This window comes from Leptonychotes weddellii, chromosome 10, assembly GCF_054177405.1.
Source record: "Leptonychotes weddellii isolate Sample4059 chromosome 10, ASM5417740v2, whole genome shotgun sequence".
Classification (NCBI taxonomy): domain Eukaryota; kingdom Metazoa; phylum Chordata; class Mammalia; order Carnivora; family Phocidae; genus Leptonychotes; species Leptonychotes weddellii.
Genome location: NC_138378.1, coordinates 58400541 through 58424492, shown reverse-complemented (window position 1 = coordinate 58424492; position 23952 = coordinate 58400541). Strand labels below are relative to the sequence as shown.

General features: G+C 40.0%; 1 protein-coding gene across 1 annotated transcript in view; it reads right to left on the bottom strand.

The window, feature by feature from the left end:
- PPP1R21 (protein phosphatase 1 regulatory subunit 21) overlaps positions 1 to 23952 on the bottom strand; it is a 56667-nt gene that overhangs the window by 18959 nt on the left and 13756 nt on the right. The window contains exons 4-13 of the mRNA XM_081832310.1: positions 21638 to 21739; positions 20310 to 20474; positions 20071 to 20129; positions 18999 to 19093; positions 15235 to 15287; positions 14592 to 14741; positions 10909 to 11010; positions 10728 to 10816; positions 7992 to 8128; positions 3383 to 3475 (exon numbers count right to left, since the gene is read on the bottom strand). Coding sequence (XP_081688436.1) covers positions 3383 to 3475; positions 7992 to 8128; positions 10728 to 10816; positions 10909 to 11010; positions 14592 to 14741; positions 15235 to 15287; positions 18999 to 19093; positions 20071 to 20129; positions 20310 to 20474; positions 21638 to 21739 — 1045 coding nt within the window. The remainder of the gene's footprint in view (positions 1 to 3382; positions 3476 to 7991; positions 8129 to 10727; positions 10817 to 10908; positions 11011 to 14591; positions 14742 to 15234; positions 15288 to 18998; positions 19094 to 20070; positions 20130 to 20309; positions 20475 to 21637; positions 21740 to 23952) is intronic.

The following is a 23952-nucleotide window of genomic DNA, read 5'->3' as shown; positions in this document are numbered from 1 at the left end:
TTTTTTTTTTAAGATTTTATTTATTTGCAAGAGAGAGAATGAGAGACAGAGAGCATGAGAGGGAGGAGGGTCAGAGGGAGAAGCAGACTCCCTGCTGAGCAGGGAGCCCGATGCGGGACTCGATCCCGGGACTCCAGGATCATGACCTGAGCCGAAGGCAGTCGCTTAACCAACTGAGCCACCCAGGCGCCCCTGAATAGAATTATTTTTACTAAAATTTTAAAACTGGGGAATTGTTTTACTTATATATTTAATAGACATAAATTTGTAAACTGCAATTTAAGATAGTTTTAGATTCACAGAGAAGTGACAGAGACTTTCTGTATACCCTTTAGCCAGCGTTCCCTACCGTTAACACCTTACATTACTATGGTACACCTGTCACAGCAAAGGAGCCAATTAACTGGTACATTACTATTATGTTTATACTTTTAAAAATAAATGATTATACTCTATATATTCCTACGATATCCAACTGAATAAAAATTCAATTGGAACAGTGAACATTTTTTTTTAAAGATTATTTATTTTAGAGAGAGAGAGGGAGAGCAGGCGAGAGGGAGAGAGAGAATACTCAAGCAGACTCCCCGCTGAGCACAGAGCTCAACAAGGGCCTTGATCCCAGGACCCTGAGATTAGAAGCTGAGCCGAAATCAAGAGTCATCCGCTTAACCGGCTGAACCACCCAGGCGCCCCACTGAACGTTTTATATACTGAACTGCTAGCCCCAACAGAGACATTTTCTTTCTACACACCACAGAAAGTTGTAGTCACCATTTTACTGGAAGTGCACAAATCTTAATACAACTTGGTTGGCAGGTAATCTTAGGTGACTGGTAGATGACTGAGATACTGAGGAAAGTCATACAGTACTTTGAACGCTGACATGGTTCCACTGAAACAGCACCACTGTAGTTTGACTAAGAATTCTCCTGATCCAATTGATCACTCTTTATTGAGTCCAAAGATTTCAATTATTTAGGGTGTTCCTTGACATTAAATTTTAAATCCAAGAAGAACAAAGAAACCATGTGACCTATGCCAGAGACTTTTTTTTTTTTTTTAAGTTTTTATTTATTCAGTTGACGGAGAGAGAGAGCACAAGCAGGGGGAGCGGCAGACAGAGGGAGAAGCAGGCTCCCCGCTGAGCAGGGATCCCAATGTGGGGCTCCATCCCAGGACCCTGGGATCATGACCTGAGTCAAAGGCAGATGCTTAACCAACTGAGCCACCCAGGCACCCCGAGATTTCTTTTTATGTTTCCTATGGTCTATCTGCTTTAGACCTGAGATTAAAGATCAACAATTCTCAGAATTCCCTTGTTAAAAGATTAATTCATTCCAATTTTGAATCCATGTAAGATTGACATGTTTATAAATCTCTAGCTCTCTTTTTACACTGACACCTGCCTGCCTGCCTCCTAGCTCAGATCAAGCAATTATTCAGGGCGAAGTAGCAAGGGAAGAGGTTTGAGAGTTCTCTGAAACACAAAGCTTCTTCTGTTAATGCCAGTTGATATTTACTCTGAGTCTCCGAGAGATACACAGCAGTCTTCCAAGCTAGGTAAGAAGACAAATTTGAACTGTAAACCTAGCAACAGGACCCCATAATCTTGCCAATCACCCTTCATGTTTCCCAATATTCTCTCTTTACATTGTATCTGCAAGGACAGAAACAAGTGGACGCACTAAGGGGGCCGGGGGGAGGGGACGGTGACTGATCCTCCCATAAGTTCCATCAGCTCATGCCTCAAATAACAACAGTAACATTCTTTGATTTGGACGGCTTGGTGTCTTCTTAATCTTATGTAATGTATGAATAAAAGCATCTGTATGGGGGGGTGCCTAGTTGGCTCAGTTGGTGGAGTGTGCGACTCTTGATCTCAGGGTTGTAGGTTTGAGCCCTATGTTGGGTATAGAGATTACTTAAAAAAAAAAATCTTAAAAAAAAAGCATCTGTATAAAATTGTAGATAAATTAAAATAGAAATATAAATAAAATCAAGATTTTTTTTAACGTAAAGGAAGGTTTAAGACCCTTCTCATTGGACAGCTACCCTCCACCGCTCTAGCCCCTTCTTTAGAGGAATGCAAGAGAAACCACTAGCGAGAAGAAATCATTATGTTGGCATAGCAAAATTTAGAAAATAAAACCAAAAAAAAAAAAATGTGGCAACAGAGCTACCTATGGTTTCAGTGGCCCAGTTCTAGGTTAACTAAAGTTCTGGAAGAAAGGACCACAGCTAGATCTGAACTCCCCAAACCAAAAGCTGCTTGGGAAATAGGCACCAGGCCCTTGGGTTCTCCACACACCAGACTAGTTCTGCTGGTTTGGGGCTAACTATTGTCACCTGCCACGAAGACTGTCTATTCAAGCTGTGACTCCTACAGCCAGGGCTAGCTCCAGAAGTACAACAATTTTTTAAATTCCTTATTATTGAAGAAAAGCCACAAAAAGGCCCATTCTCCACACTGAATGGTAAGGTGGTGCTAGGTGAGACTACTGGCACTAACTATGAATGATTCCCAGTGCCACAGGTTACATGCCAATCTACAGAAGGGCCTGAATATACACATCTTGTACATGCTTTCCAACACTCGTTAGTTTTTAAAATTATTTTCTGTGAAACTAGTAACTGGTCCCTAATTGTTACCTCCACACCACAACGAATAATCTAGGTTATTATTAATCTGGGCTATTTCTGATAACTGCTTCTGCCCTTTCCCCCTTCCCCTGCCCCAACTGCCTTCAAAAGGAAAAGAAAGGAAGAGAAAAACCTAGAAGCCATGCAGACCTATAGATTAAAAAGTCAACTCAGAATCACAGTTAGCTAAGAAGCATATGAAATGTCCTTCAACTGACTATATTCTTAGTCCATAGCAATTAAACACTGACCAGAGTTTAAAACCAGACCTGCACTTCTCAAGGTTCCCCTGAACAAAACAGGACTTAAAATGGGCACTTTAAACATAAAAATGCACAGGAGTGGAAAGTTAGTACATTCTTTCTTGGAACTTTAAACCCTGGTTTCCTCAACTCCTTCATGCTTGGGCTCTAACAAGTGCGAAGTATTTTGCTAAATGCCTCTGAATAGCATGCCTGACTTGATAAAATGCACACACCTGCCTTAAATCAGTGCAGTGCATTTCTGGCTAAAGTACTGTGCACAAGGGTTTCTCTTCAGCACTTTGTTTACCTTCAGAAATGAAGCAGATGGAAAAAGCAGACGGCAGTGAGCTGTGCACTTCAACAGAAGCCAAATGCTACTAAGCCTTTCTCTGAGGTCTATTAGCCTTGGCAGTATTTGTTTAAATCTCATTCGGGCAGATCTGAGAAAGTAAGATGAAGGTTTTCGGCTTCTTTATGTCCTTCTCAAGCCTCACCTTTCATGACATCATGAAATCCATGCAGAGCAGCACCAACGTTTGTTAAGACAGAACCGTAGTTTGTCCGAAGGAGTCCATCTGGCTCTGTACCTAGGAAACCAAAATCACCAGCCTAAGCATTTCCCCAGAAGACTTCTTCGCCTGAAAAACTGACAGCCCACCTTCTTCCTCCACTTTTGGGAAGAGAGAGAATAAATTCTGCCTGTGATATGCTGGAAATTATGGCTCCTGACATCTTTGCAGACACATTCAGATATAACAGTGATAAATATAGACATATCCAACTGATCTGCATGATCCACATCCACAAACATTTTTAATGGTTAAGAATCAAAATTAAATTGTTAGGTAAGATTACATATTTTATGATTCTTTTTGAAATAAAAGTTCGTGAATTTCCACCTTGTTATTACAGAACACATTTCTCAATTTCTTCTTTCCCAACACATTATTTGTTGAACCTCACTAAAAACACCATTATTCAGAGTTCCACTTCTGACATGACAGCATGAGCAGCTCCACAGATCCACTCCCCCCAAAAAACTGGTGAAAATTATTTTATTTTTAAAAGATTTTATTTGAGAGAGAGAGAAAAAGAATATGAGAGGGGCAGAGAAGTGGGGGAGTGCATAGGAAGAAGCAGACTCCCGCTGAGCAGAGAGCCCGACACGGGGTTTGATCCCAGGACCCTGAGATCATGACCAGAACCGAAGGCAGACGCTTAACCGAATGAGCCACCGGGTGCCCCTGAAAACTATAGTGGAGGGGGGTTGGAGGGATGGGGTGGCTGGGTGATGGACACTGGGGAGGGTATGTGCTATGGTGAGCGCTGTGAATTGTGTAAGACTGATGAATCACAGACCTATACCCCTGAAACAAATAATACATTATATGTTAATAAAAACAAACAAACAAACAAAAAACAACCATTTAATAAGACTCTGGAAATGATCCTAAGTGCATACAGCAAATGAAGAAACATTTACTCAAGAAAATCTTTTAAAAACAAAGGGGGGGAGAAAAGAAAAAAATCTTTAACAACTCAGTAAGAACAGCCAGAATCTGTGGTATTTGAACAAAGACCCATTCCCACCCTCCCCTCACCAGCTCAGTGAGCTACAAATCCCACTCCAGACTGGTGAGGCCAAGAATATAATCTCCTCTAACTGCCAGCTGGAGGGCTGCATTTCACCCTTGTCCCCACCTACCTGTTGCTAAAGCTAAGTTCGGGGTGAGTATGACTAAGAGGTGGGAGTTCTCCCACCCAGCCCCAACTCGGGGGATGGAGGTTCTACCCTGAGCACAGTACCGCTGAGTACACTGGGGTTCTCCATACATAGCCTTGCCCCAGCTCACACTGAAAAAGGCAAGCCAAGGAGACCGGAGGCTGTGGCCCTACCCCTCCACCCCCCCAGCCCCTGCCTCCTCCCCCAGCGCTCAGCCACTAAAGCAAGAGTGTTACTCTGAGAAGTGCATCACTGTCCCCATCTCCAGGACCAGAACCATGGCTCAGAGATTTAGTCCAAGGGAGGCACAGGCCTTAAAACAGAAAACTCTGAATCTGTTCCCAAAGGAATTAATTTCATTCTCAACAGAGTATGGAGAAGTTCAAGTCTAAAGGCACTCTCAAAAATAATGGAGCTTGTGGTGAAAGCAGTTAACAGGAAATTGGTAGATTCATAAAAGATATAAGTTAAACTGTAGGCTGGCTGGCTGACCAGAGCGGAGAAGAAAAACAGCTAAGAAGGCCCTCCTGGGGTCATAACAAACCTCAAACACTGATCTCAAAAACTATACCCATAAAGAAGCCCAAATTCAAGGGGGTCATCTGTGGAGCAATTTATGCCCCAAAGGCATTGTTAAAAACAAGATGGCAGTCAGCCAGCAATCAGTGGAGCTCATCCTTGGTAAGATCAAGAAACAAAACAGGGAAAGGGCCCTCACAAAACCACTGTCACCCCAGGGCAACTGTGTGCATGCCCAAGGCTGAACCCCCTGAGAAACATCAGGGTGCTTACTCCAAAAAACTACAAAATAAAATTAAACAAGGTCTACCTAGATGGAAAAATACACCATGTTCATGAGCCAGAAAACTTTAACATCATTAAGATGGCAATACTCCCACATTAGTTTGCCAGGCCTGCTGTAACAAAGTACCACAAAGGGGGTGGTTTAAAACAACAGAAGATAGTTCTCTCACAGTTCTGGAAGCCAAGTGCTGACAGGGCCACACTTCCTCTGCCTCTCCCAGCTTCTGTTGGCCCCACACGTTCCTTGGCTTATGGCAGGATTAATTCCAATCCTTGCCTCTGTCTTCATATGGCCTCCCTGAGTCTCTCTTGTGTCTCTGTCTCCAAATCTCTCCTTACAAGGATGGCAGTCATTGGACTGACAGGGCTCTCCCTAAACTAGTAGAACCCCATCTTATCTTGACTACATCTGCAGAGATCCTATTTCCAAATAAAGTTACATACATCAGTGCTGGGGTAGAATTTCACATATCTTTTAGGGAGACACAGTTCAACCCACAAAACTCCCCAAACTGATCTGCAGATTCAATACAATCCCTATCAGAATCCCAGCTGACTTCTTTGTAGAAACTAACCAGCTGATTCTAAAATTCATATGGAATTGTGAGAGAACAAGAACAGCCAAACAATCTTGAAAATGAAGAACAAAGTAGGAGAACTTTCACTTCCTGATCTCAAAACTAACTACAAAACAACAGTCATCAAGACAGTATAGTATTGGCACAGGATAGATACATAGATCACTGGAATAAATCTGAGAGTCTAGAAATAAATCCATACATCTATGATCAACTGATTCTTAACAAGTGTGCCAAGGCCATTCAATAGCGAAAGAAGTCTTTTCAATAAATGGTGCTGAGACAACTGGATAAACACATGCAAAAAAGGAAGTTGGAGCCTTACCTCACACCAGATACAAAAATTAACTCAGAATGGATCAAAGACAACTAAGAGCTAAAACTATAAAACTCTTAGAAGAAAACATAGGGGATAATTTTTATGACCTCACATTTGACAACAGATTCTTAGATATGATACCAAAAGCACGAGCAATAAAATAAAGATAAATTGGACTTCATCAAAATAAAAAACTTTCGTGCTTCAACAGATACCATCAAAAAAGTGAAAAGATAACCCACAAAATTTAAGAAAATATTGTCAATCACATATCCAAAAAGGGATTTGATCTAGAATGTATGAAGAACACTTAAAACTCAATAATAAAAAGACAACCAAACTGAAAAATAGAGAAAGGATCTGAATGAACCTATTTCCAAAGAAGATATACAAATGGCCAATAAGGACATGAAAAGATGCTTGACATCATTAGACATCAGGCAAATACAAATCAAAACTGCAATGATATACCACTTCAGAAAGTCAGATGATAACACTAGGATGGCTAAAATCAAAAAGTCAGATAATAACAAGTGCAGGTGAGGATGTGGAGAAATCAGAACGCTCACACTCTGCTGGTTGGAAGCCACCTTAGAAAACAGTATGGCAGTTCTGCCAACAGTTAAACATAGTTACCATATGACCCAGCAATTCCACCCCTAGGTATACACCCAAGAGAAATGAAGGCTATGCCCACTCAAACACTTGTTCACAAATATCTATAGCATCATTATTCATAATAGCCAAAAGGTGGAAACAACACAAACTGTCCATCAACTAATGGGTAAATAAAATGTGGTGGGATATGTAATGGGATATTATTCTGCAATAAAAAGGAATGGATGAATCTTGAGAACATTATGCTGAGTGAAAAAAAGCAGTCACAAAAGACTACATATTATATGATTCCATTTATACAAAATGTTCAGAATAGGCAAATCTATAGACAGAAAGTGTATCAGTACTTGCTTAGTGCCAGGGAGGCATGGAACAGGGGAATGAGGTGATAGCTAAAGTATACAGGATTTCTTCTTAAGGTGATGAAAATATTTTAAAATTAACTTTGATGTGTGATGGTGCACATACCTGTGAATATACTAAAAACCACTGAACATTATACTTTAAATGGGTAGATTATATGGTATATAAATTATATCGCATTAAAGCTGTTACAAAAAAAACAAATCACAGTACCCGAAAAATCACAGCATTCTCAAAACATCATTTAAACTGAGATCCATTCAATTACCTGGAAATACTCTCTTCAAGTTAGACCAAAGGGAAACAAATGACATTTTTCCTTCCAAACCTCCCTCCCCTATGCTACTTGTTGGAAAGTTGTTACAAATTCTTATGCTTTGCCCCTCTCCATTTAAAAAAGAAGATGGAGAGAAAGGAAATTAATATTTAATGCATGTCTTCAATGCCTAATATTGTACATTCTTAATTTAACTTAATAATCACTTTACCTCCATTTTATAAATGGGAAAACAGGTACAGAGAAGTAAAGTGATTTGCCCAAGATCATAAATGTGTAAGAGGCTGGAGGATTTGAATTCAAGTTTTTCTGACTCCAGATTCCTATACTCTTCCTATTCAAACAAGCTAAACATCTGCTTTCTCCAGCTTCTTATATTCTAAGTTCTTCAAGCTGATCCATGAGCAACCAAGAAACTTACTTGGCAAGGCAAGAAGACCGATGTAAGTCTGCAGCTTCTCAAACACAGCTGTCATCTTTTTCATGTCCTGAGACAGCTCTAGATTCCTGGCTCTCAATGCAGATGTGCAAAGAGAAGATCCACATTCTTCTTCTAAACTAGGAATGAGCAGATTTTTCAAAAGTGAGCATCCTAACGATTTTCAAATAGCTATAATAAATCATCTGAATTCTCAAACAACTATAACCAAAGAGAAACTTTCCAAGGGGAAAAAAAAAACAAAACTGATCTCATTTATAAGGTTCCATTTTCTAGACCACAATACACACGCCTGTTTGCTGCAAACGACTAACAGAGGACTAAACAGAAAAAACAAAAAACAAAAAAAGCAGATGCCCATTGTCTTTCCATCCTAAGAGCAGCACAAAATTATTTCTCTTAAAAATACTTTGAGGGGAAAAGAGAATTTTGAGGAGCACTGCCTGGCTGGCTCAGTCAATAGAGCATAGTACTCTTGATCTCAGGGTCATGAGTTCAAGCCCCACACTGGGCATAGAGCTTAATTATTTTTTTTTTTAAGATTTTATTTATTTATTGGACACAGGGAGAGAGCACAAGCAGGGGGAGCGCCAGGCAGAGGCAGAGGGAGAGGCAGGCTCCCCACCAAGCAGGGAGCCCGATGCGGGGCTCGATCCCAGGGTCTTGGGATCATGACCCAAGCAGAAGGCAGACGCTTAACTGACTGAGCCACCCAAGCGCCCCATAGAGCTTGCTTTAAAAAAAAAGAAAGGAAAAAACAAAAAAAGAGGGCGCCTGGGTGGCTCAGTCGTTAAGCATCTGCCTTCGGCTCAGGTCATGATCCCAGGGTCCTGGGATCGAGTCCCACATCGGGCTCCCTGCTCCGCGAGAAGCCTGCTTCTCCCTCTCCCACTCCCCCTGCTTGTGTTCCTGCTCTCACTATGTCTCTCTCTGTCAAATAAATAAATAAAATCTTAAAAAAAAAAAAAGAAAAGAAAAATATAAAAAAAACTATTTTTGCGGAGAAAAATATTTCATACATTGAATTCCTAAAGAAACCTATATGTCTTTGTAAAAGCCAAACAGATTGAAAAAAAAATCTATATACACAAATCTAAAAATCAATGGCTAACATTCATATAATACATTGTATCATTTTCTATTTTAAATGGTTACTTGGGAAAACAATTATATGGTTAAAAAAAACACATGGACTCTCAACAGTGTTTATTAAAAATGTGCCAGTAATCAAGCAAAATTTTGCTTTTTATATAAAGCCAAGAAAATTATTAACACAGAAATGATAATCATATCCCTTTCCTTCTCTTTCTCTACTTTGTACCAGACAGCTTCTTTCAATACTAAGCCCATTTATTACTAAAAAACGTGTCATCTTGTCAATTAAAGTGGTTTTTAAACCAATGATGACAAGTTGCCTAAAAACATAAATACATAATGAGGTAGGGGACAAAACATTCCAAGAATAGGAATCTAAGATCAAGACTTACCCAATGTTTCTAAAAACTTAATAGTGAAAAAATAAATTAAGGTAAAATAAAAATGCATAACTGTTTCAAGTAGTAAATGCTTCCTTTGCAATGGTTCTCAAATAGAGTCCTCTTAAACATAAGCCAAATCAATAAAATATATTCAATTTAGTGTTATTTAAACTTCTAGAGTCAATTTTCAAAAATCTTTACATTGAACAACCATAAGATATAAGAATCTGAATGAAACTATAATTCATAATTATTAGTTTAAGTCCTAATTCCCTGATTCCTAAAATTCTGTGATATCCACAAATCAGAAAATTTGGTTACTGAAATACCTTGTCTGGTTAGAATTAGTAAATAAAATGGCTTTTAACACATATTAAATTTTTTAAATAACAAAAGTTTACATTTTTGAAAAGATAAAACCTACTACTTTGGTTTTATAAGGATTTATGAACCATAATTACTTGCATATTTTCAATATCTATGAGTTACTCATCTACATATTTTCTAAACCTTATCTTGCAATATATTATAATACATACATGTTCTTATTTCTCTTATGTTCCAGGTGTATTATTCTTTGTTTTTTTTTTTAAGGCTAAATCTTAGGATGAAAAGATTTAGACGAATTAGGGGTCATGGTAATTTTAGGCCAAAAGTATCAAAACATAAAATCAATTATCAAATTTCCAGTTACATGGATTATTTTCTCTTTCCCATCCAGAAATACATAACAAAGAATATTTAAGGTTACTAAATGATATCTTCTATGAGGGCTGGGGCAGATAAAGTTTTTAGTTTATAACTTAAATAAACCACCAACAATAAAAACAAGAAAATACCACTTCAAAGAAACCTAATGATTATAGATCCAAGTGTAGAAGCTAATTACTATAACCTCCATCTAAATGTTTACAGCAAAAAGGATAAAACTGAAAGATTTCTTTCAATAAATGTGTGATTCAATCACTGAAAATACTGACTCACAGCATTATGTGGTTATAGCAGTAACCACGCTATAGAACTACTCAAAAAACCCTAACTGGTGCACTACAATTCAATTTTCTTAAATGTAAGTTTATGCTGCTCAAACCATTATTTTCCTTTTTCATAGAAGTCCAAATTGGTTGTGGTGCAGAAAGATCAGGCAGCTCACAAGGGTCACATGTCGCTAGTTCAAGTCCAGCACAGGTCAGGGGACACCCCACAACTCCCCAAGCTCCTTGGCCTCAAGGGTAAGTACCTTTTTAACTGATAAGGAAGAATCTTCCTTAGAAAACATATGTAAGAGGTTAAATGCTCTGAGAAAGTTTTCAATTTCACAGTTGTCTCCTGGAAAAGAAAAATAATTTCATGGTTAATAGTGTTATTTGACAAAGAGGAGCTTCCACTTCCAGAATTTGTAAAACATAGAAGAAAATTACCAGGACAGTCACAGTATCCTCAGTAATACTTTCAAATAAATGAAGCATTCCTTCCTCAAGAGGGCGGACGTAGGATGCATTTTCATGAAGGTATTGTGAGAACTACATTAGGAGGGAAAGAACTGTGAGTTACATCACTGGAAAATAACAAGTATCAATAGATTTATAAATGGACTCACTGAGTTATAAACCTAAATTCTTCTGGAAACTTTTTCTAGGAAAAAAGTCTGGCTTTTACAAAACAGAGATGATCACCTCTAACAGTTCCAAATACAATCCCCAAGTCCCCATCTCATTCCAAAAGGAGGAACTTGAAGAGGGGTGACATCATTAACAACGAGGAGGACACTCAGAGAGGACACTGCATTACAACCCACACCAACAGGCCTTCCCCAAACACCGGCTTCTCTAGAGAGGTCTCAGTTTAAAAAAAAAAAAGAAAAGAAAGGAAAGGAAAGGAAAGGAAGGAAGGAAGGAAGAAAGAAAGGAAAGAAAAAGAAAGAAAGAAAGAAAGGAGAAAATAAAAACTATGAAAGATTTTTATGTTATGTGCCTCATTTTAAAAAAACAAGTCTATTGAGGACAGCTTCTTATTTTTACTGTGTACAATGTTCAGGGTTAACAAATTCCAGGAATATAAGTATCACCAAAATGAGGATGTAAAAAACTTTTGTAACTTTCACTGATACCTTAGTATTTATAAAGAACTAATTCAGTATGAAGAATAGATTCAGAAAAAAAAAATCCTGTAGGTGTTTAGACAATTTAGAAGCAAAAAGTTAATTTTCACTTATGAAATATCTCAATTATCAAAGTACTGTATAACAGCTCAAATTCTGATTTCTCAGTATAGAAATGTAATATCTCATTATGCAGAAATGTGATTCAACTGGCCATACTATAAACTATAGATATTTGGCCCTAGGCAACTCACTTGATCTCTCTCGGCTTCAATCATAAATGCTACTTTAGGATTCTATGAACAAGTCTAAACATTCTGGTCATCTTTTAACAAGTGGTTTCTGACTCTCAGAATAATACAGCCTTATTCAATAATAAGACTTATTAGAAAAACCACATAGAACCTTTCATAGGCCAAAGGTAAAATATTAAGATAAATACATGAATTCTTAAAAGTGATGAAGTGTTTCAGATAAGATTAACATATTTGATTCTCACTGTGTGGGCATAATTTGGCAACAAGCTAAAATAAAATTCCAAAAAAGGAACAAAGTATTGAGTAAAATATATTTTTTGATATTATAGGAAGTATAAAAGAAAATATAACTTTTACATTAAAACGCTGCAGTACTCTTTTCCCTACCCAAGTCATCTGAAAGTTTTTTCCCACAGTGAAATTAAAAAGCATTTCAAAGGCCCAAAGTTTGATTGTTTATGAACTTCAATAGATTCGTGGAGTCCGATCAAAACTGATGAAAATCAAGCACTTCCTGAGGGCTTCCTATGTGTAAGGTATAATGATAATAAGAACTAACCTTTATTGAGTGCTTACTATGTGCCAGGCACTATTAGAACTTCACATGTATTATCTACTTAATCCTCAAACATATATACCTGTGAGGTATGTACTCTAACCTCCATTCTAAATATCAGGAAACTGAAGCACAGAGAGGTTTAATAAATTGCCCAAGGGGACACAGAAAGTGGTTGGACCCCAGTAGTCTGACTCCAGAGTATAGCTTTTGCTATACTACAAGGTACTTACAGGATACATGGACATAAACACTAGTCAAACCCTGGAAACACTGCATGATACTCACAAACAAGCTGGGAAGAAAAATCAGCTAAGTAGGAGGAGTGGCAGAACTGTTTCAGAATGCCACATTATGGGGCACTTAGAGCACACACTGACAGCAAGATCCCTCAATTTCTTCCGTGTGGGAGCCAGCCTGCAAGATGGCCCCAATGACCCCTGCCTTGGCTGTTCTTGGCTTTGTGGATTACCCTTGCACACTGTTTCAGGGCTGGTCTGTGTGGCCAATATAAGATGGTAGCAGGGATGGTACTCAGTACCCAGGCTAAGTCATAATAGGCATTGTGGCTTCCACTCTGCTCTCCTGGATCACTCGTTCTAGGGGAAGTTAACCGCTATGTCTTGAGGACACTCCAGCAGCCCTATAGAGAAGTGTCCTCGATGAGAAACCAAGGCTTCCAGCCAACTGACCAGCCGTGTGAGTGAGCCACCTGGGAAGAAGATGCCCCACCCGGGTCAAGTCTTTAAATGAATGCAGCCTCAGCCGACTCTTGACTAAAAGCTTATGAAAGATCATGATACTTTTCTCCTGAATTCTTGACCCACAGAAATTGTGTGAGATAATAAATGTCTGTTGTTTTAAACGATTACATTTTGGTATAATCTATTACACGGCAATACAGAACTAATACACTCATTATTTTTTTCTTTTCAGTTCAATGTGGTCTTGCAAGCTACTTTAAATCCTTTTTTAGAACAAGCTGGGGAGAAAAAAGGAAAGAAAGGAGCAAAATTTGCCAGGCCCCAAAAAAGCACATGGACTGAAGGGAATGACAGTCAACCCTCTTCTTATTCCTTATTTAAACTTCACACACCCTGAAAATGCCCCAAAGCTCAACCAGAGAAGCAGTTTCACTCCCACTCCATACCCCAGCAGGAAAGGTCAACTCTACCACACACGTTTTTGTTTTTTTTTTTTTTTGCTTTTAAACATACCCAGTGACAAAAGTTATTCAGTGAGTACAAACAGGGAGAGAGAAAAATGCCAGGAAATTGACTTTTCCAACAATAAAATGGCACTTTTGATTATGTCACACCCTGGTCAAAAAACTACAAAAGGGGGCGCCTGGGTGGCTCAGTCGTTAAGCGTCTGCCTTCGGCTCAGGTCATGATCCCGGAGTCCCGGGATCGAGTCCCACATCGGGCTCCCTGTGCTGCCGGAAGCCTGCTTCTCCCTCTCCCACTCCCCCTGCTTGTGTTCCTGCTCTCACTATCTCTCTCTCTGTCAAATAAATAAAATATTAAAAAAAAAAACTACAAAAGGCCCCCATCCTACATACAAAGCAAGAGAGTTGGGGCTTTGGCCTGACCCCAGGGGCTTTCCAGAGTCTGGAAAAAAAAAACTAGGCCCCCATCCTACATACAAAGCAAGAGAGTTGGGGCTTTGGCCTGACCCCAGGGGCTTTCCAGAGTCTGGAACCATGTTTTTTCCTTTGCAATCTGACCTCTCATTCCTCCACTTCGAAGACTTCACACTCTTGCCAAAACAGTTTGCTCCCTGCTCCCTCCCCACTCCCCCTTCCTCCACTCACTTCCTTACGCCTTCCTACTGAGTGACTTTGCTCAGGTCTTGCCCTCTTCTGGATGAAAAAACACCTGTCCTATTTCTCTCCTCTTCTTCAAATCTTGCTCATTTTTCAAAGTTCCCAAACACTACCAGCAACAGCAATCTCCCCTCCTTGATGACCTCACATCCCTTACTGGCCTCACCACCCACACTTCCCCGGTATTTAATTTCTTAAGAATGTCCATGTTTGCCACATTTTATCTTAAGGTTGAAGACTGTGAATTCTAGTTTTCTTCCATGTCCCCCACAGCACTTGGCTGATGCACAGTAGTGGTCCGAAAAGAAAGAACATGTCTTCCTACTTGTTCTGGGCAAAGAACAGGTATCCTGAGTTAAATTTACCTTCTGATTCAACGGAGATATAGTGTCAATGGCAGAATCAATAGGAAAAATCTGAATCCTCTGTTCTGTATAGGTGTGAAAGTTCAGAAGAGCCGTCACCAGATCTTGAACAAAAGCCAGGGCCTGCCCAGCAATGTCCCGCATCTTCAGCTGTTAAATGAAAAGTATAGAAAGTCAACTATCCAATTACTATTCTCAGGCAACTTTAGTTAAAGTCTGCTTTTAGAGAAAACATTTAAATTCTAATATAACTAATCCTGACTTTAAATTCATTTGCTCCCACTTGGATTTTAATATTCCCATCTAAGTAAATGAGAAAGCCACCAGTTTTGGCAAACAGACCTCCTTCACTTAACCTAGAATGTGTAAGTGCGAGGCCCACCAACCTAGAAGAAAGGTATGGCTCACAAAGTAAGTGCATCCCGTAATTCAGTTCTAATGGTATCAGATGAGAGCAAAAATCTGTATTACTTATGAATTCAATAAATAGCAAGTTATGCAATTTTTTAAAAAAAATGTATGAGAAAGTAAAGCCAAAGTTAAACACAACAGTTGAGTGCATTAAACAGAGGCCCAAACAATAAATTCTTGTTTCTGGAAAGTTTGACATACACATCGCTGAAAATAAAAACATCATCATTACCTGATGTCTCCTATTGTGGAGTGGAACGTTCAGAGCGTTATACTGACTATATTCTACAAAACAAAAATGGATGCATATTAAGTCATTTTACGTTTATAAGAAAACAGCATAACTGAAAAATAATGAATGCTCTGCAGCAAAATCAGCTTTACGTAAAAATTTTAAATGATCAAAGCCACAATCATAGTATAAGAGAATAGTGGAATTTATATAGAATCAGTTGTTTCTCAGATAAAGTAATACTTCCAATTTTTAATTTTTTTTTTTTTTTAAGTAGGCTCCATGCCCAACGTGGGGCTTGAACTCACGGCCCAGAGAGCAAGAGTCGCATGCTCTACCCACTGAGCCAGCCAGGGGCCCCCAAATTTTTTTAACTTTAGGATAAACAAACAAACCCCGACTTTCTATTTCTAAGAAATCATTTCAAAAAACTTGAGGCCTATCAAGATTACTTAGAAAGGCCCATGACGATCTTGCCATGTTCAGTCATGCTCCCTTCTAAAATAACCCCGCACACAGCTGCCATACCAATCATCCAAAAATACCACGGTTTTCATGACACTACGATATTTGACAGCCTACCAATGCCTGCCACTGCTGATCCCAATGACTCGATCCTAACTCTTCTGGGTTGGCTTCCTTATTTTCTCACAGTCCTCCTCTCTACCCCAGACTCCATCCCCAACCTCTGATAGCTTCCCGACACTTGGCCTCACACTTCAGTTCCCTCCTCCATCTCTATTAATCTCTGCACACCCCTTCAGCCACTCAAACCTCCCCTCCTCTGCCTGGTCCTCAGTCGGAAAGACCTGGTGCCAAAATCTGACTCTAAAAGTCCATATGCCGCTCTCACCCAGTTCTCTCTTATGGCCCCATTTCTACCAAGGGCTTGGTCTCCCATCCACAGTCGGTCTACTTTCCTATCAGTCCTCTCTGGGCCTTGCTTGTTATCCCTCCCAGCCCAGTCCATCGTTTCCCACAATGCTCTTGCTAACACAAAAGAAGATCAGGGTCCGTGACAACCTAATTTTACCAAACTTCAGGGGATTTCAAGGCTACTCCACAATCCATGACTTCACTGCTGTGTCACTTCCCAAGGCATTTGCTCCAAGCCTTTTCCATTTTAAGCCCCTAACACCATTCTTCCTCTCCTCCCCTGCCCCACGGATAGGGTGGCCTCCCCCTACAACTCCAGGAAGACCAGGGCCAAAGCCCAAGGGGTTCTTATGTTTCCTACCCTCCACCTCAGAGTCCATGGCTTCCCATATCCTGTCCTCAGCTAATCTTCCCCCTGGGTCCCCAGCAATAGCTCCTTCTGGCCCCTGAGGGCCCAATCCATCAACCACTCCCTCCTCTTCCCTACACCTTCAAAATTACTCTCAAAAAAAGCATTTGTGGCAGCTTTATAAATTCTATCTCCACAGTGACTTCTTCCCCTTTACTTCATTCATACTGAATCCTCTGCTGAGCTCCCAACCTTCCCCACCTCTTTCATTCCCGCTGCTCAAAGACCAGCATGTCTCTGCCTGTTTCCTCAGCACCCATCCACCTCTAACCCTCGTGCTAGCCTTCAGCTGCCCACCTCTACCCTGCAAGGAAACACTGAGTTCTCAGAGTCACCAAAACAGCTGCCTTTACTGTCACCTCACCCTCTCTGAGGTCCCCACAACACTACTAGAATTGCCCAGCACCACCAGGCTGAACACTCCCTTCCCCGGCTTCCATGTCACCTCATTTCCCCAGCTCCTCACCACCTCCGCCACCTCAGCCCCTCTCCTTCCTCACCCCTGTGAGGGAGAACTCTCCAAGGACGCTGCACGGGCCTCTCTGCACTTGGTACCCCTCATTCCCACCACTCTCAAGGCCCATCCATCCCAACAGGGTCAACTCCAGTCTCTCTCCACGGTCTAGGCTTTAACTTAGAAATGCGTACCCCAATAGAAAGACAGATGTACACCGATCTGTCAGAATATTAAACAACAAAGTTAACCTCATCATCTTCCCCATAAACCTGCCCCTCATCTGCCTCTCTGATTTCTGTCACTGGCACCACATCTTTCCCCCACACTGCCTCCTCCAGTGCCCCTGCCCGCTTGCATCTATCTCCCTGACAACTCGGCTCCAGCCTCCGTTAACAGCACACCAGGACTAGCACCACAATAGTCTTGGCCCCCTTTCCCCATTCCAGGGCAGTCTACACCCTTGCCAGACTAACTCTGTGAGTGCACAGATCTCATCGTGACATTCCCTGGATCAAAGGCTTCAACACCCCCACCATCTTGTGAATTGAGTCCCAACTCCTTGGCCCACAACTCTAGGGTCTAACCCCACCCACCCTTTGAGAACTTGCCTACCCCCTCCCATCCTAGCCTCCTATCACACTTAGCTAATTACTGCTCCTCAGACCATGACAGCACCTTGTGTCCCACGTACCACACTCCACTTAATTCCCTGGTTCATTTTCATGCATCTCTGCCCAATAAAACCTCCTCACATATCCAGGCCCAGCTCAAAGCACACCTCTTCCAAAAGACTTCCCCAAACAACCCCTCCAGCAGTAATCTGTCCTTCCTCGGAAACCCCAAGAGTCTCTTTATTGAACAGGTTAGCTTATATTTTAGACATTTCTATACATTATCTCTCCCCTTCTGGACTATAAATTCCTTTAGGGTAGAGATTTTTACCCCAGAAATTTTTATATCCCTTGTACTCTCTATCCAGCTGGGCACTGAGCAAATGATCTCTAAGTTCTGCAGAACTAAAAGTAACCCACACTGACATAAGTATCTAAAGCAGAGTGACAACTAGTACTGAAAAAGGAAAGATAAATCCAAAAGAGATCCAGAAGGAAATTATTAGAACCTGATGATTGAGAGAAGGATTAAAGGGAAAACGAAATGCCAAGATTTCAAGTCTAGTGGATCAAAGTATGCTAGCACTATTTACATTAATGTAGAAACTAGAAACAGGTGTTATTTTCAGAGGAACTCAGGCTTTGATATAATAATGACATATGCAGATTTCAGTGTTAGATCAAACTGTTTTTCTTTGATGTCTTTTCTTTCCTCTTAGGTCTTTCGGAAGAAAAATTTAGGGGAAGTAAAAAATTTTAATCATCAGACTGTAAAAAAGGAAATCTCTACTTATTTGAATATATGCTTCAAAATTCCAAGCAATTAAACAAAACATATTCTTTGTTTTCAAGGTTCTGATTTAATTTTTCTCTAAACATTACAAAATCGACATCTGTTATACATTGTAAGTTGATTTTTTTTTTTTTAAGTTATTTTTCTTGCTCTTGGCTATGTAAATTACCAAACCATTCTCAGGATGAATAGGAAGCAGGACTTACCCAAGTCAGCTCCCTAACTATCAGTGGGGATCACCAAAAGTGCAGGAGATACCAGGCTGAGAAGATGCATCTCCCACTGCCCTTCCCCCATTCTCCCCACCATGAACAGCTTTTCTCATACAAATTTTCAAGTACTTTATGTGCATGTTGGTTTTTAACCTAGGGATATGCTCAATATGCGCAATAAAAAAAAAAAAAAAAAATGTGGGTTACCTTTTCCAGGAAGGCTGACTTTGAAATCAGCCTCCATATATGAGAGCCACAGCTGATCAAAAAAACAAAAAGAAAGCAACCCTCTGTTGAGCCAATGATGTTTTTTGTCAAATAGATTAAAAACTTTTTTAATTAGTTCGTTACCAGAGAGAGAGGTCCAAAGTTGCAAATAATGGAAAATTGTACATAATATACCTACTTGTATCATTAAAAGGTACTTTTTCCGTGATGATTGATAAGGATTCCTCTAATCTACCTGACAAATCTTCATGAAGATTCTTTAACTGTAATTGACTAAAAGAAAAAAAACACAAAACCACATGATCACCAGTCAGACAGGGGATTCTCACTTCCTTGTTACCACAACAGCTGGTATCAAGCTTTTAGAGACTCGTGCCTGACACCAGGATACTCTCGGTGGTAGATAGTTACTAAAAGATGAAGATAAGAAAAATACTAATCCTCAATTCTGAAGCCCCTGAAACTTCTGTTCAATGACGTTAAGACTGTCAGAATTTATCACAGTCCCAGTATCTAGTACAATCTTGTCAGTTTATTTCCCCAAGTGCAAAGTAATCTTAAAGCCATTTCAAAATCACAAATTTTATCTTTCTTATGTGCTAACATAAATGTTGAATGTTCAAGTATTACAGTAAAGTTCTTTTCTAAGTATTATATCAGATTTTCCCCCCCTTGGGCTCAAAATCTAGTAACTTTTCTGTTTTTGATTCAATTAGGAGCATGGGTATACATCCAAACCATGCATGTAATTCTACCAATGCAACTAAAGAAATTCACGTGACTGATTCTATGGAAACCTAATATTATGTCATTTGTCAACTAAATGCTGGAGTATGCTTTTACCACCCATTAATTCATCCCATTTGAATTTTAAGATTTAGGTATCTCCAAATTAGATCCCATAGTCTCTATTTTATCCAAAATGTACCACTAAAAGGTTGGCACGGTGAAAAGGAGTTAGTTTTCCTGCCTGGAACTCTCAGAAAGCTTTCTCTATCCAGTCCTCAGTATAGGAGCCCCAGGACACCATCTTCCATGGCCGCAAACATCTGCAGGCTGAGGACCAATGCACAAGCCAGCTGACCAAGAGTGTGTCAGGCCTTAGAGATAACAGAACTGAGGAGGACCCTGGAGACGGCCTGTTCCTGGCTCCCTTCAAATGTGAGAGTAAGAGAGAGGAGCCGCTAAACTAAAACTCGGGTCTTCTGATTCTTACTTCAGGGCCCCTTGAAATTCACATTTCCACATACCATTCTTCTGTTCGAAGCCGACATTCCTTGGCCTCCTTTTCTAGAGTCTGAGATTTTACCTGAATTTTAGAAGAAAAAGAAAAGTAGATGTCTCAGGCTATACATACGGGCACACTTGGGAGACACCACAGGCAACAGCCTCCCCCTGAATGACTAACTGTGCATTCCGTAAAGTGCACAGAAGAGTCACAAGAGCCCTGACTATCTTTTAACGTGCTCTCCCCAACAGCGGGGCTTACTTCTAGTTTGGCCTTGTCATTCTGCAGTTTCTCGATAGTTTCCATGTACTTCCGCGTCAGGCCATCGACCACAGCTTGGTGCTGGGCCGCCTCCATCTCCAGGGTGGCCAGCCGACTCCTCAGCTCTGCTTCCACATGCTTGTGCTGCTCATCAGCTTCAAAAAACTGAAAAGAAAAGATCATTTTCTCTTCTCACAATATCCAAATATATATAAATGGAGAGAAAAACAAAAGCAGTGACTGTTCACTGAGCAATTTCCACATGGTTGTATACGCTCACCGCGTAACACCCGCACAGGCTTGATCTCACAGAATCCTCACAGTACGTCAGGGGTAGTGCTACTGTTATCCCTCCTTTCCACATGGGAAACCAAAGTTTCAACTTGCCCAGTGCGGAAATGAGATCTGAGCACAGGAGATCGATGCCGAAGCCTACAACCTCCTTCCTCTTAGGCTCTAGGATTTCTTTCAACTTCTGGCACACAGAGAATTTAACTGACCAGGGCATAACTTTTCTGCTATGCTAACTTCCACAATTAAATAAGCGAAATTCAAATAGATGTTATCCCTAAAACAGGTAAAGCTCTTTTCCTTAATAAGAATCCAGTGCTAATTAAGAATTATGAATGCTTAACACAAAACGCACTGAGGTTTTCAAAGCTCATTTTTCTAACAGCTGCAAAATGTTAAACTGAGAATTACTGCATATTTATTTTCCACCATTTGACTATGCTCACCATTTCACAAAAAATTTAGGAGGCACAGTCAGAGACATTACACTATGACTCTTAAATAAGCTGAATGTTGGGAGGCAAACACTGATTATTCAACATTTCATATATATTTGAGCTCCCGCCATGAGTAAGACCCTGTCCTGGGGGAAGGCATACAAACCGACATGGTGTGTACTCGAACAGACCTTATAGACTAACAGGTGAACAAACAGAAACCAACTAAACGGTAATAATTTAAAAAACAAACACTACTTATTGATAAGCCCCCATCTAAATGATCCAGCTGATCATTTTCTAGATAAAATGAACAGTGCCTAGTATATTTCTGTACTGTTATTTAATAAAGTTATTCTGTTAAATAACTTAACAAAGTTATTCTGCCATCCTCTAAACAAATGCATACTTCAAAACACACATCCAGATTAAGATATGAATGAGATTTAAGAAATGAATCAACGACAGGGACATATATACCTAACAACCACAGGAAACATTAAAACACATACATAAAACACTCTACCCTGCATGGGTTTTTCCACATTCCAGATTATACAACCCATTTTTAACTCATGGGGAAAACAAAAATGTTCTCACCTGTATATGCAACCGTTCATTCTCTTCTATCTTCTTTTGCAGATCTTCATCAAAGACGCTCTTCTGCTCTTGACTCAACTGAGAGGAAGATTCTCCACTTTTCTGATGGAAAGAATAAGTTATGTCCACATAACTTTCATCCTTTAGAGAAACATCCTAAGGTACACAGATTCTCTATCACCTTAGTAGCTTGTCTCTTCTACACGTGCACATTCTCAAAGAATCCTGCAAAAGGTATACAATCCATCATTTAACTTTTCCTATTTGACACAAGTAGGAACTGCAAATATTGGAATGGGCAGGAAAGCTCAAAAAAGAAAGAGAGAATGAACAGATAAGGCTCACTATTCTTTGCAGATGAATTCAGGAGTAGTTCTATTGGAAGACACAGCAGGCCCAGAAAGCTAGCCATAAAAATATGCTAAAAAATATCATTTCAATCAGAGAGGGAGACAAACCATAAGAGACTCTTAATCATAGGGAACAAACTGAGAGTTGCTGGAGGGGGAGGGGGCTGGGGGGATGGGGTAACTGGGTGATGGACATTAAGGAGGGCATATGACGTAATGAGACCTGGTTATTACATAAGACTGATAAATCACTGTCTACTTCTGAAACTAACAATAATACATTATATGTTAATCAACTGAATGTAAATTTAGAAAAATAAAAAAATATATATCATTTCAAGTTGATCTTCTGGTTTGGGAAATCAGTTTTAGCAATTCCATGAGTATGAGTTGTTAAACTCCTTTAGGAAAATGTAATAAATTAATTAGAATTCACAACGATAAGTTCATACAAAAGTTTCATAAATTTCTAATTTTTAAAAAATCATAAAACCATATAAAATAAAGCTACTATAAATAAACAAGGAAAAAGCTCAAAAATCATGAAAAAAACCTTCCTTTTCCTTTTTTACCAATATTAACTTTTTCTACATAGAAGAATAGCACTATTTAACAGAGCCAATAATGAACATTTGTTTTCATGGAATACGAGAGCTGAGACTATTCCAGGGATGGTCTAACAATGAAACTGTGTTCAGACATCAGTCACCACCCTTTTCTGCCTTTCTTGTGCCCTCACTCCTCACTTAAAATGAAGTTACTTACTGATCCAATGTGAACCAATGATTAGAAAGCCCTCTGAAAATGGAGTAACTGTATTAAAAATAAAACAAAACAGGGGTGCCTGGGTGGCTCAGTCAGTTAAGTGACCGATTCTTGATTTCAGTTCAGGTCATGATCTCAAGTCATGAGATTGAGGCCCACATCGGGCACTGTGCTCAGCACAGAGTCCACTTGGGATTCTCTCTCTCCCTGTCCCTTTGCCCCTCCCCCCCCACTTGTGCAAGTGCTCTCGCTCTCTCAAATAAATAAATAAATCTTAAAAAAATAAAAAATAAATAGAAACAAAACAAAACATTAAATCTCCATCATGTTTAGGACACAAGAGCTGCACAAGGAAGACAGCCGAATGACATATTCTGGGCATTCTGGGTCATTAGTGCTTCCAAATTTGGAAAACTTTAATTAACATTAATTCATAAGTTCATACGTGTTACATCCAAGCCTCTGTGAAAACAGCACTGGGGGAGGATCTCACTAACCTGGGGAGCATGTCTGAAGTAGATATGGCTATTGGTTCCCCAAGGGTCTCTCAGAATTTCCAGAGCACGTCTTTTTTTACAAAATTCCCCAAGTGATTCTAATACATACCTGTTTTTGCCCTCTCTATTCCCCATTTATTTGAAAATTACCACTCTAGAGAACTCTTTCATGTAGGAGACATGTATATGGAAAGGTACTAACATAGAATTATGTTGATTGTCCATCATATGGTAAATACAGTCCTAGCCACCTTTACAGGATCCCATTTAATACTCAACAAACTGAGAGTATCATCCCCATGCTGCAGATGAAGAAACTGAGGTTGCAAAGCTAAAATGGCAGACAAAGAATTCAAGCCTGGGCTTAACCCCAAAGCCCGTGCTCTTCCCTCCATACCATGCTGCTTCGGAGTTCCTGTAGGCCTTCTTCTTCCCTCCTACCCTTCTACTTTTACTGCCTCAATCCACACACTTGCCGGGTGCTGCTCTATATACACACCAGACTTAAAGAGTCAATCACTACGGGAGCCTGGGTGGCTCAGATGGTTAAGCGTCTGCCTTCGGCTCAGGTCATGATCTCAGGGTCCTGGGATCGAGTCCCGCATCGGGTTCCCTGCTCCTTGGGAGCCTGCTTCTCCCTCTGCCTCTCTCTCTCTCTCTCTCTCTCTGTCTCTCATGAATAAATAAATAAAATCTTTAAAAA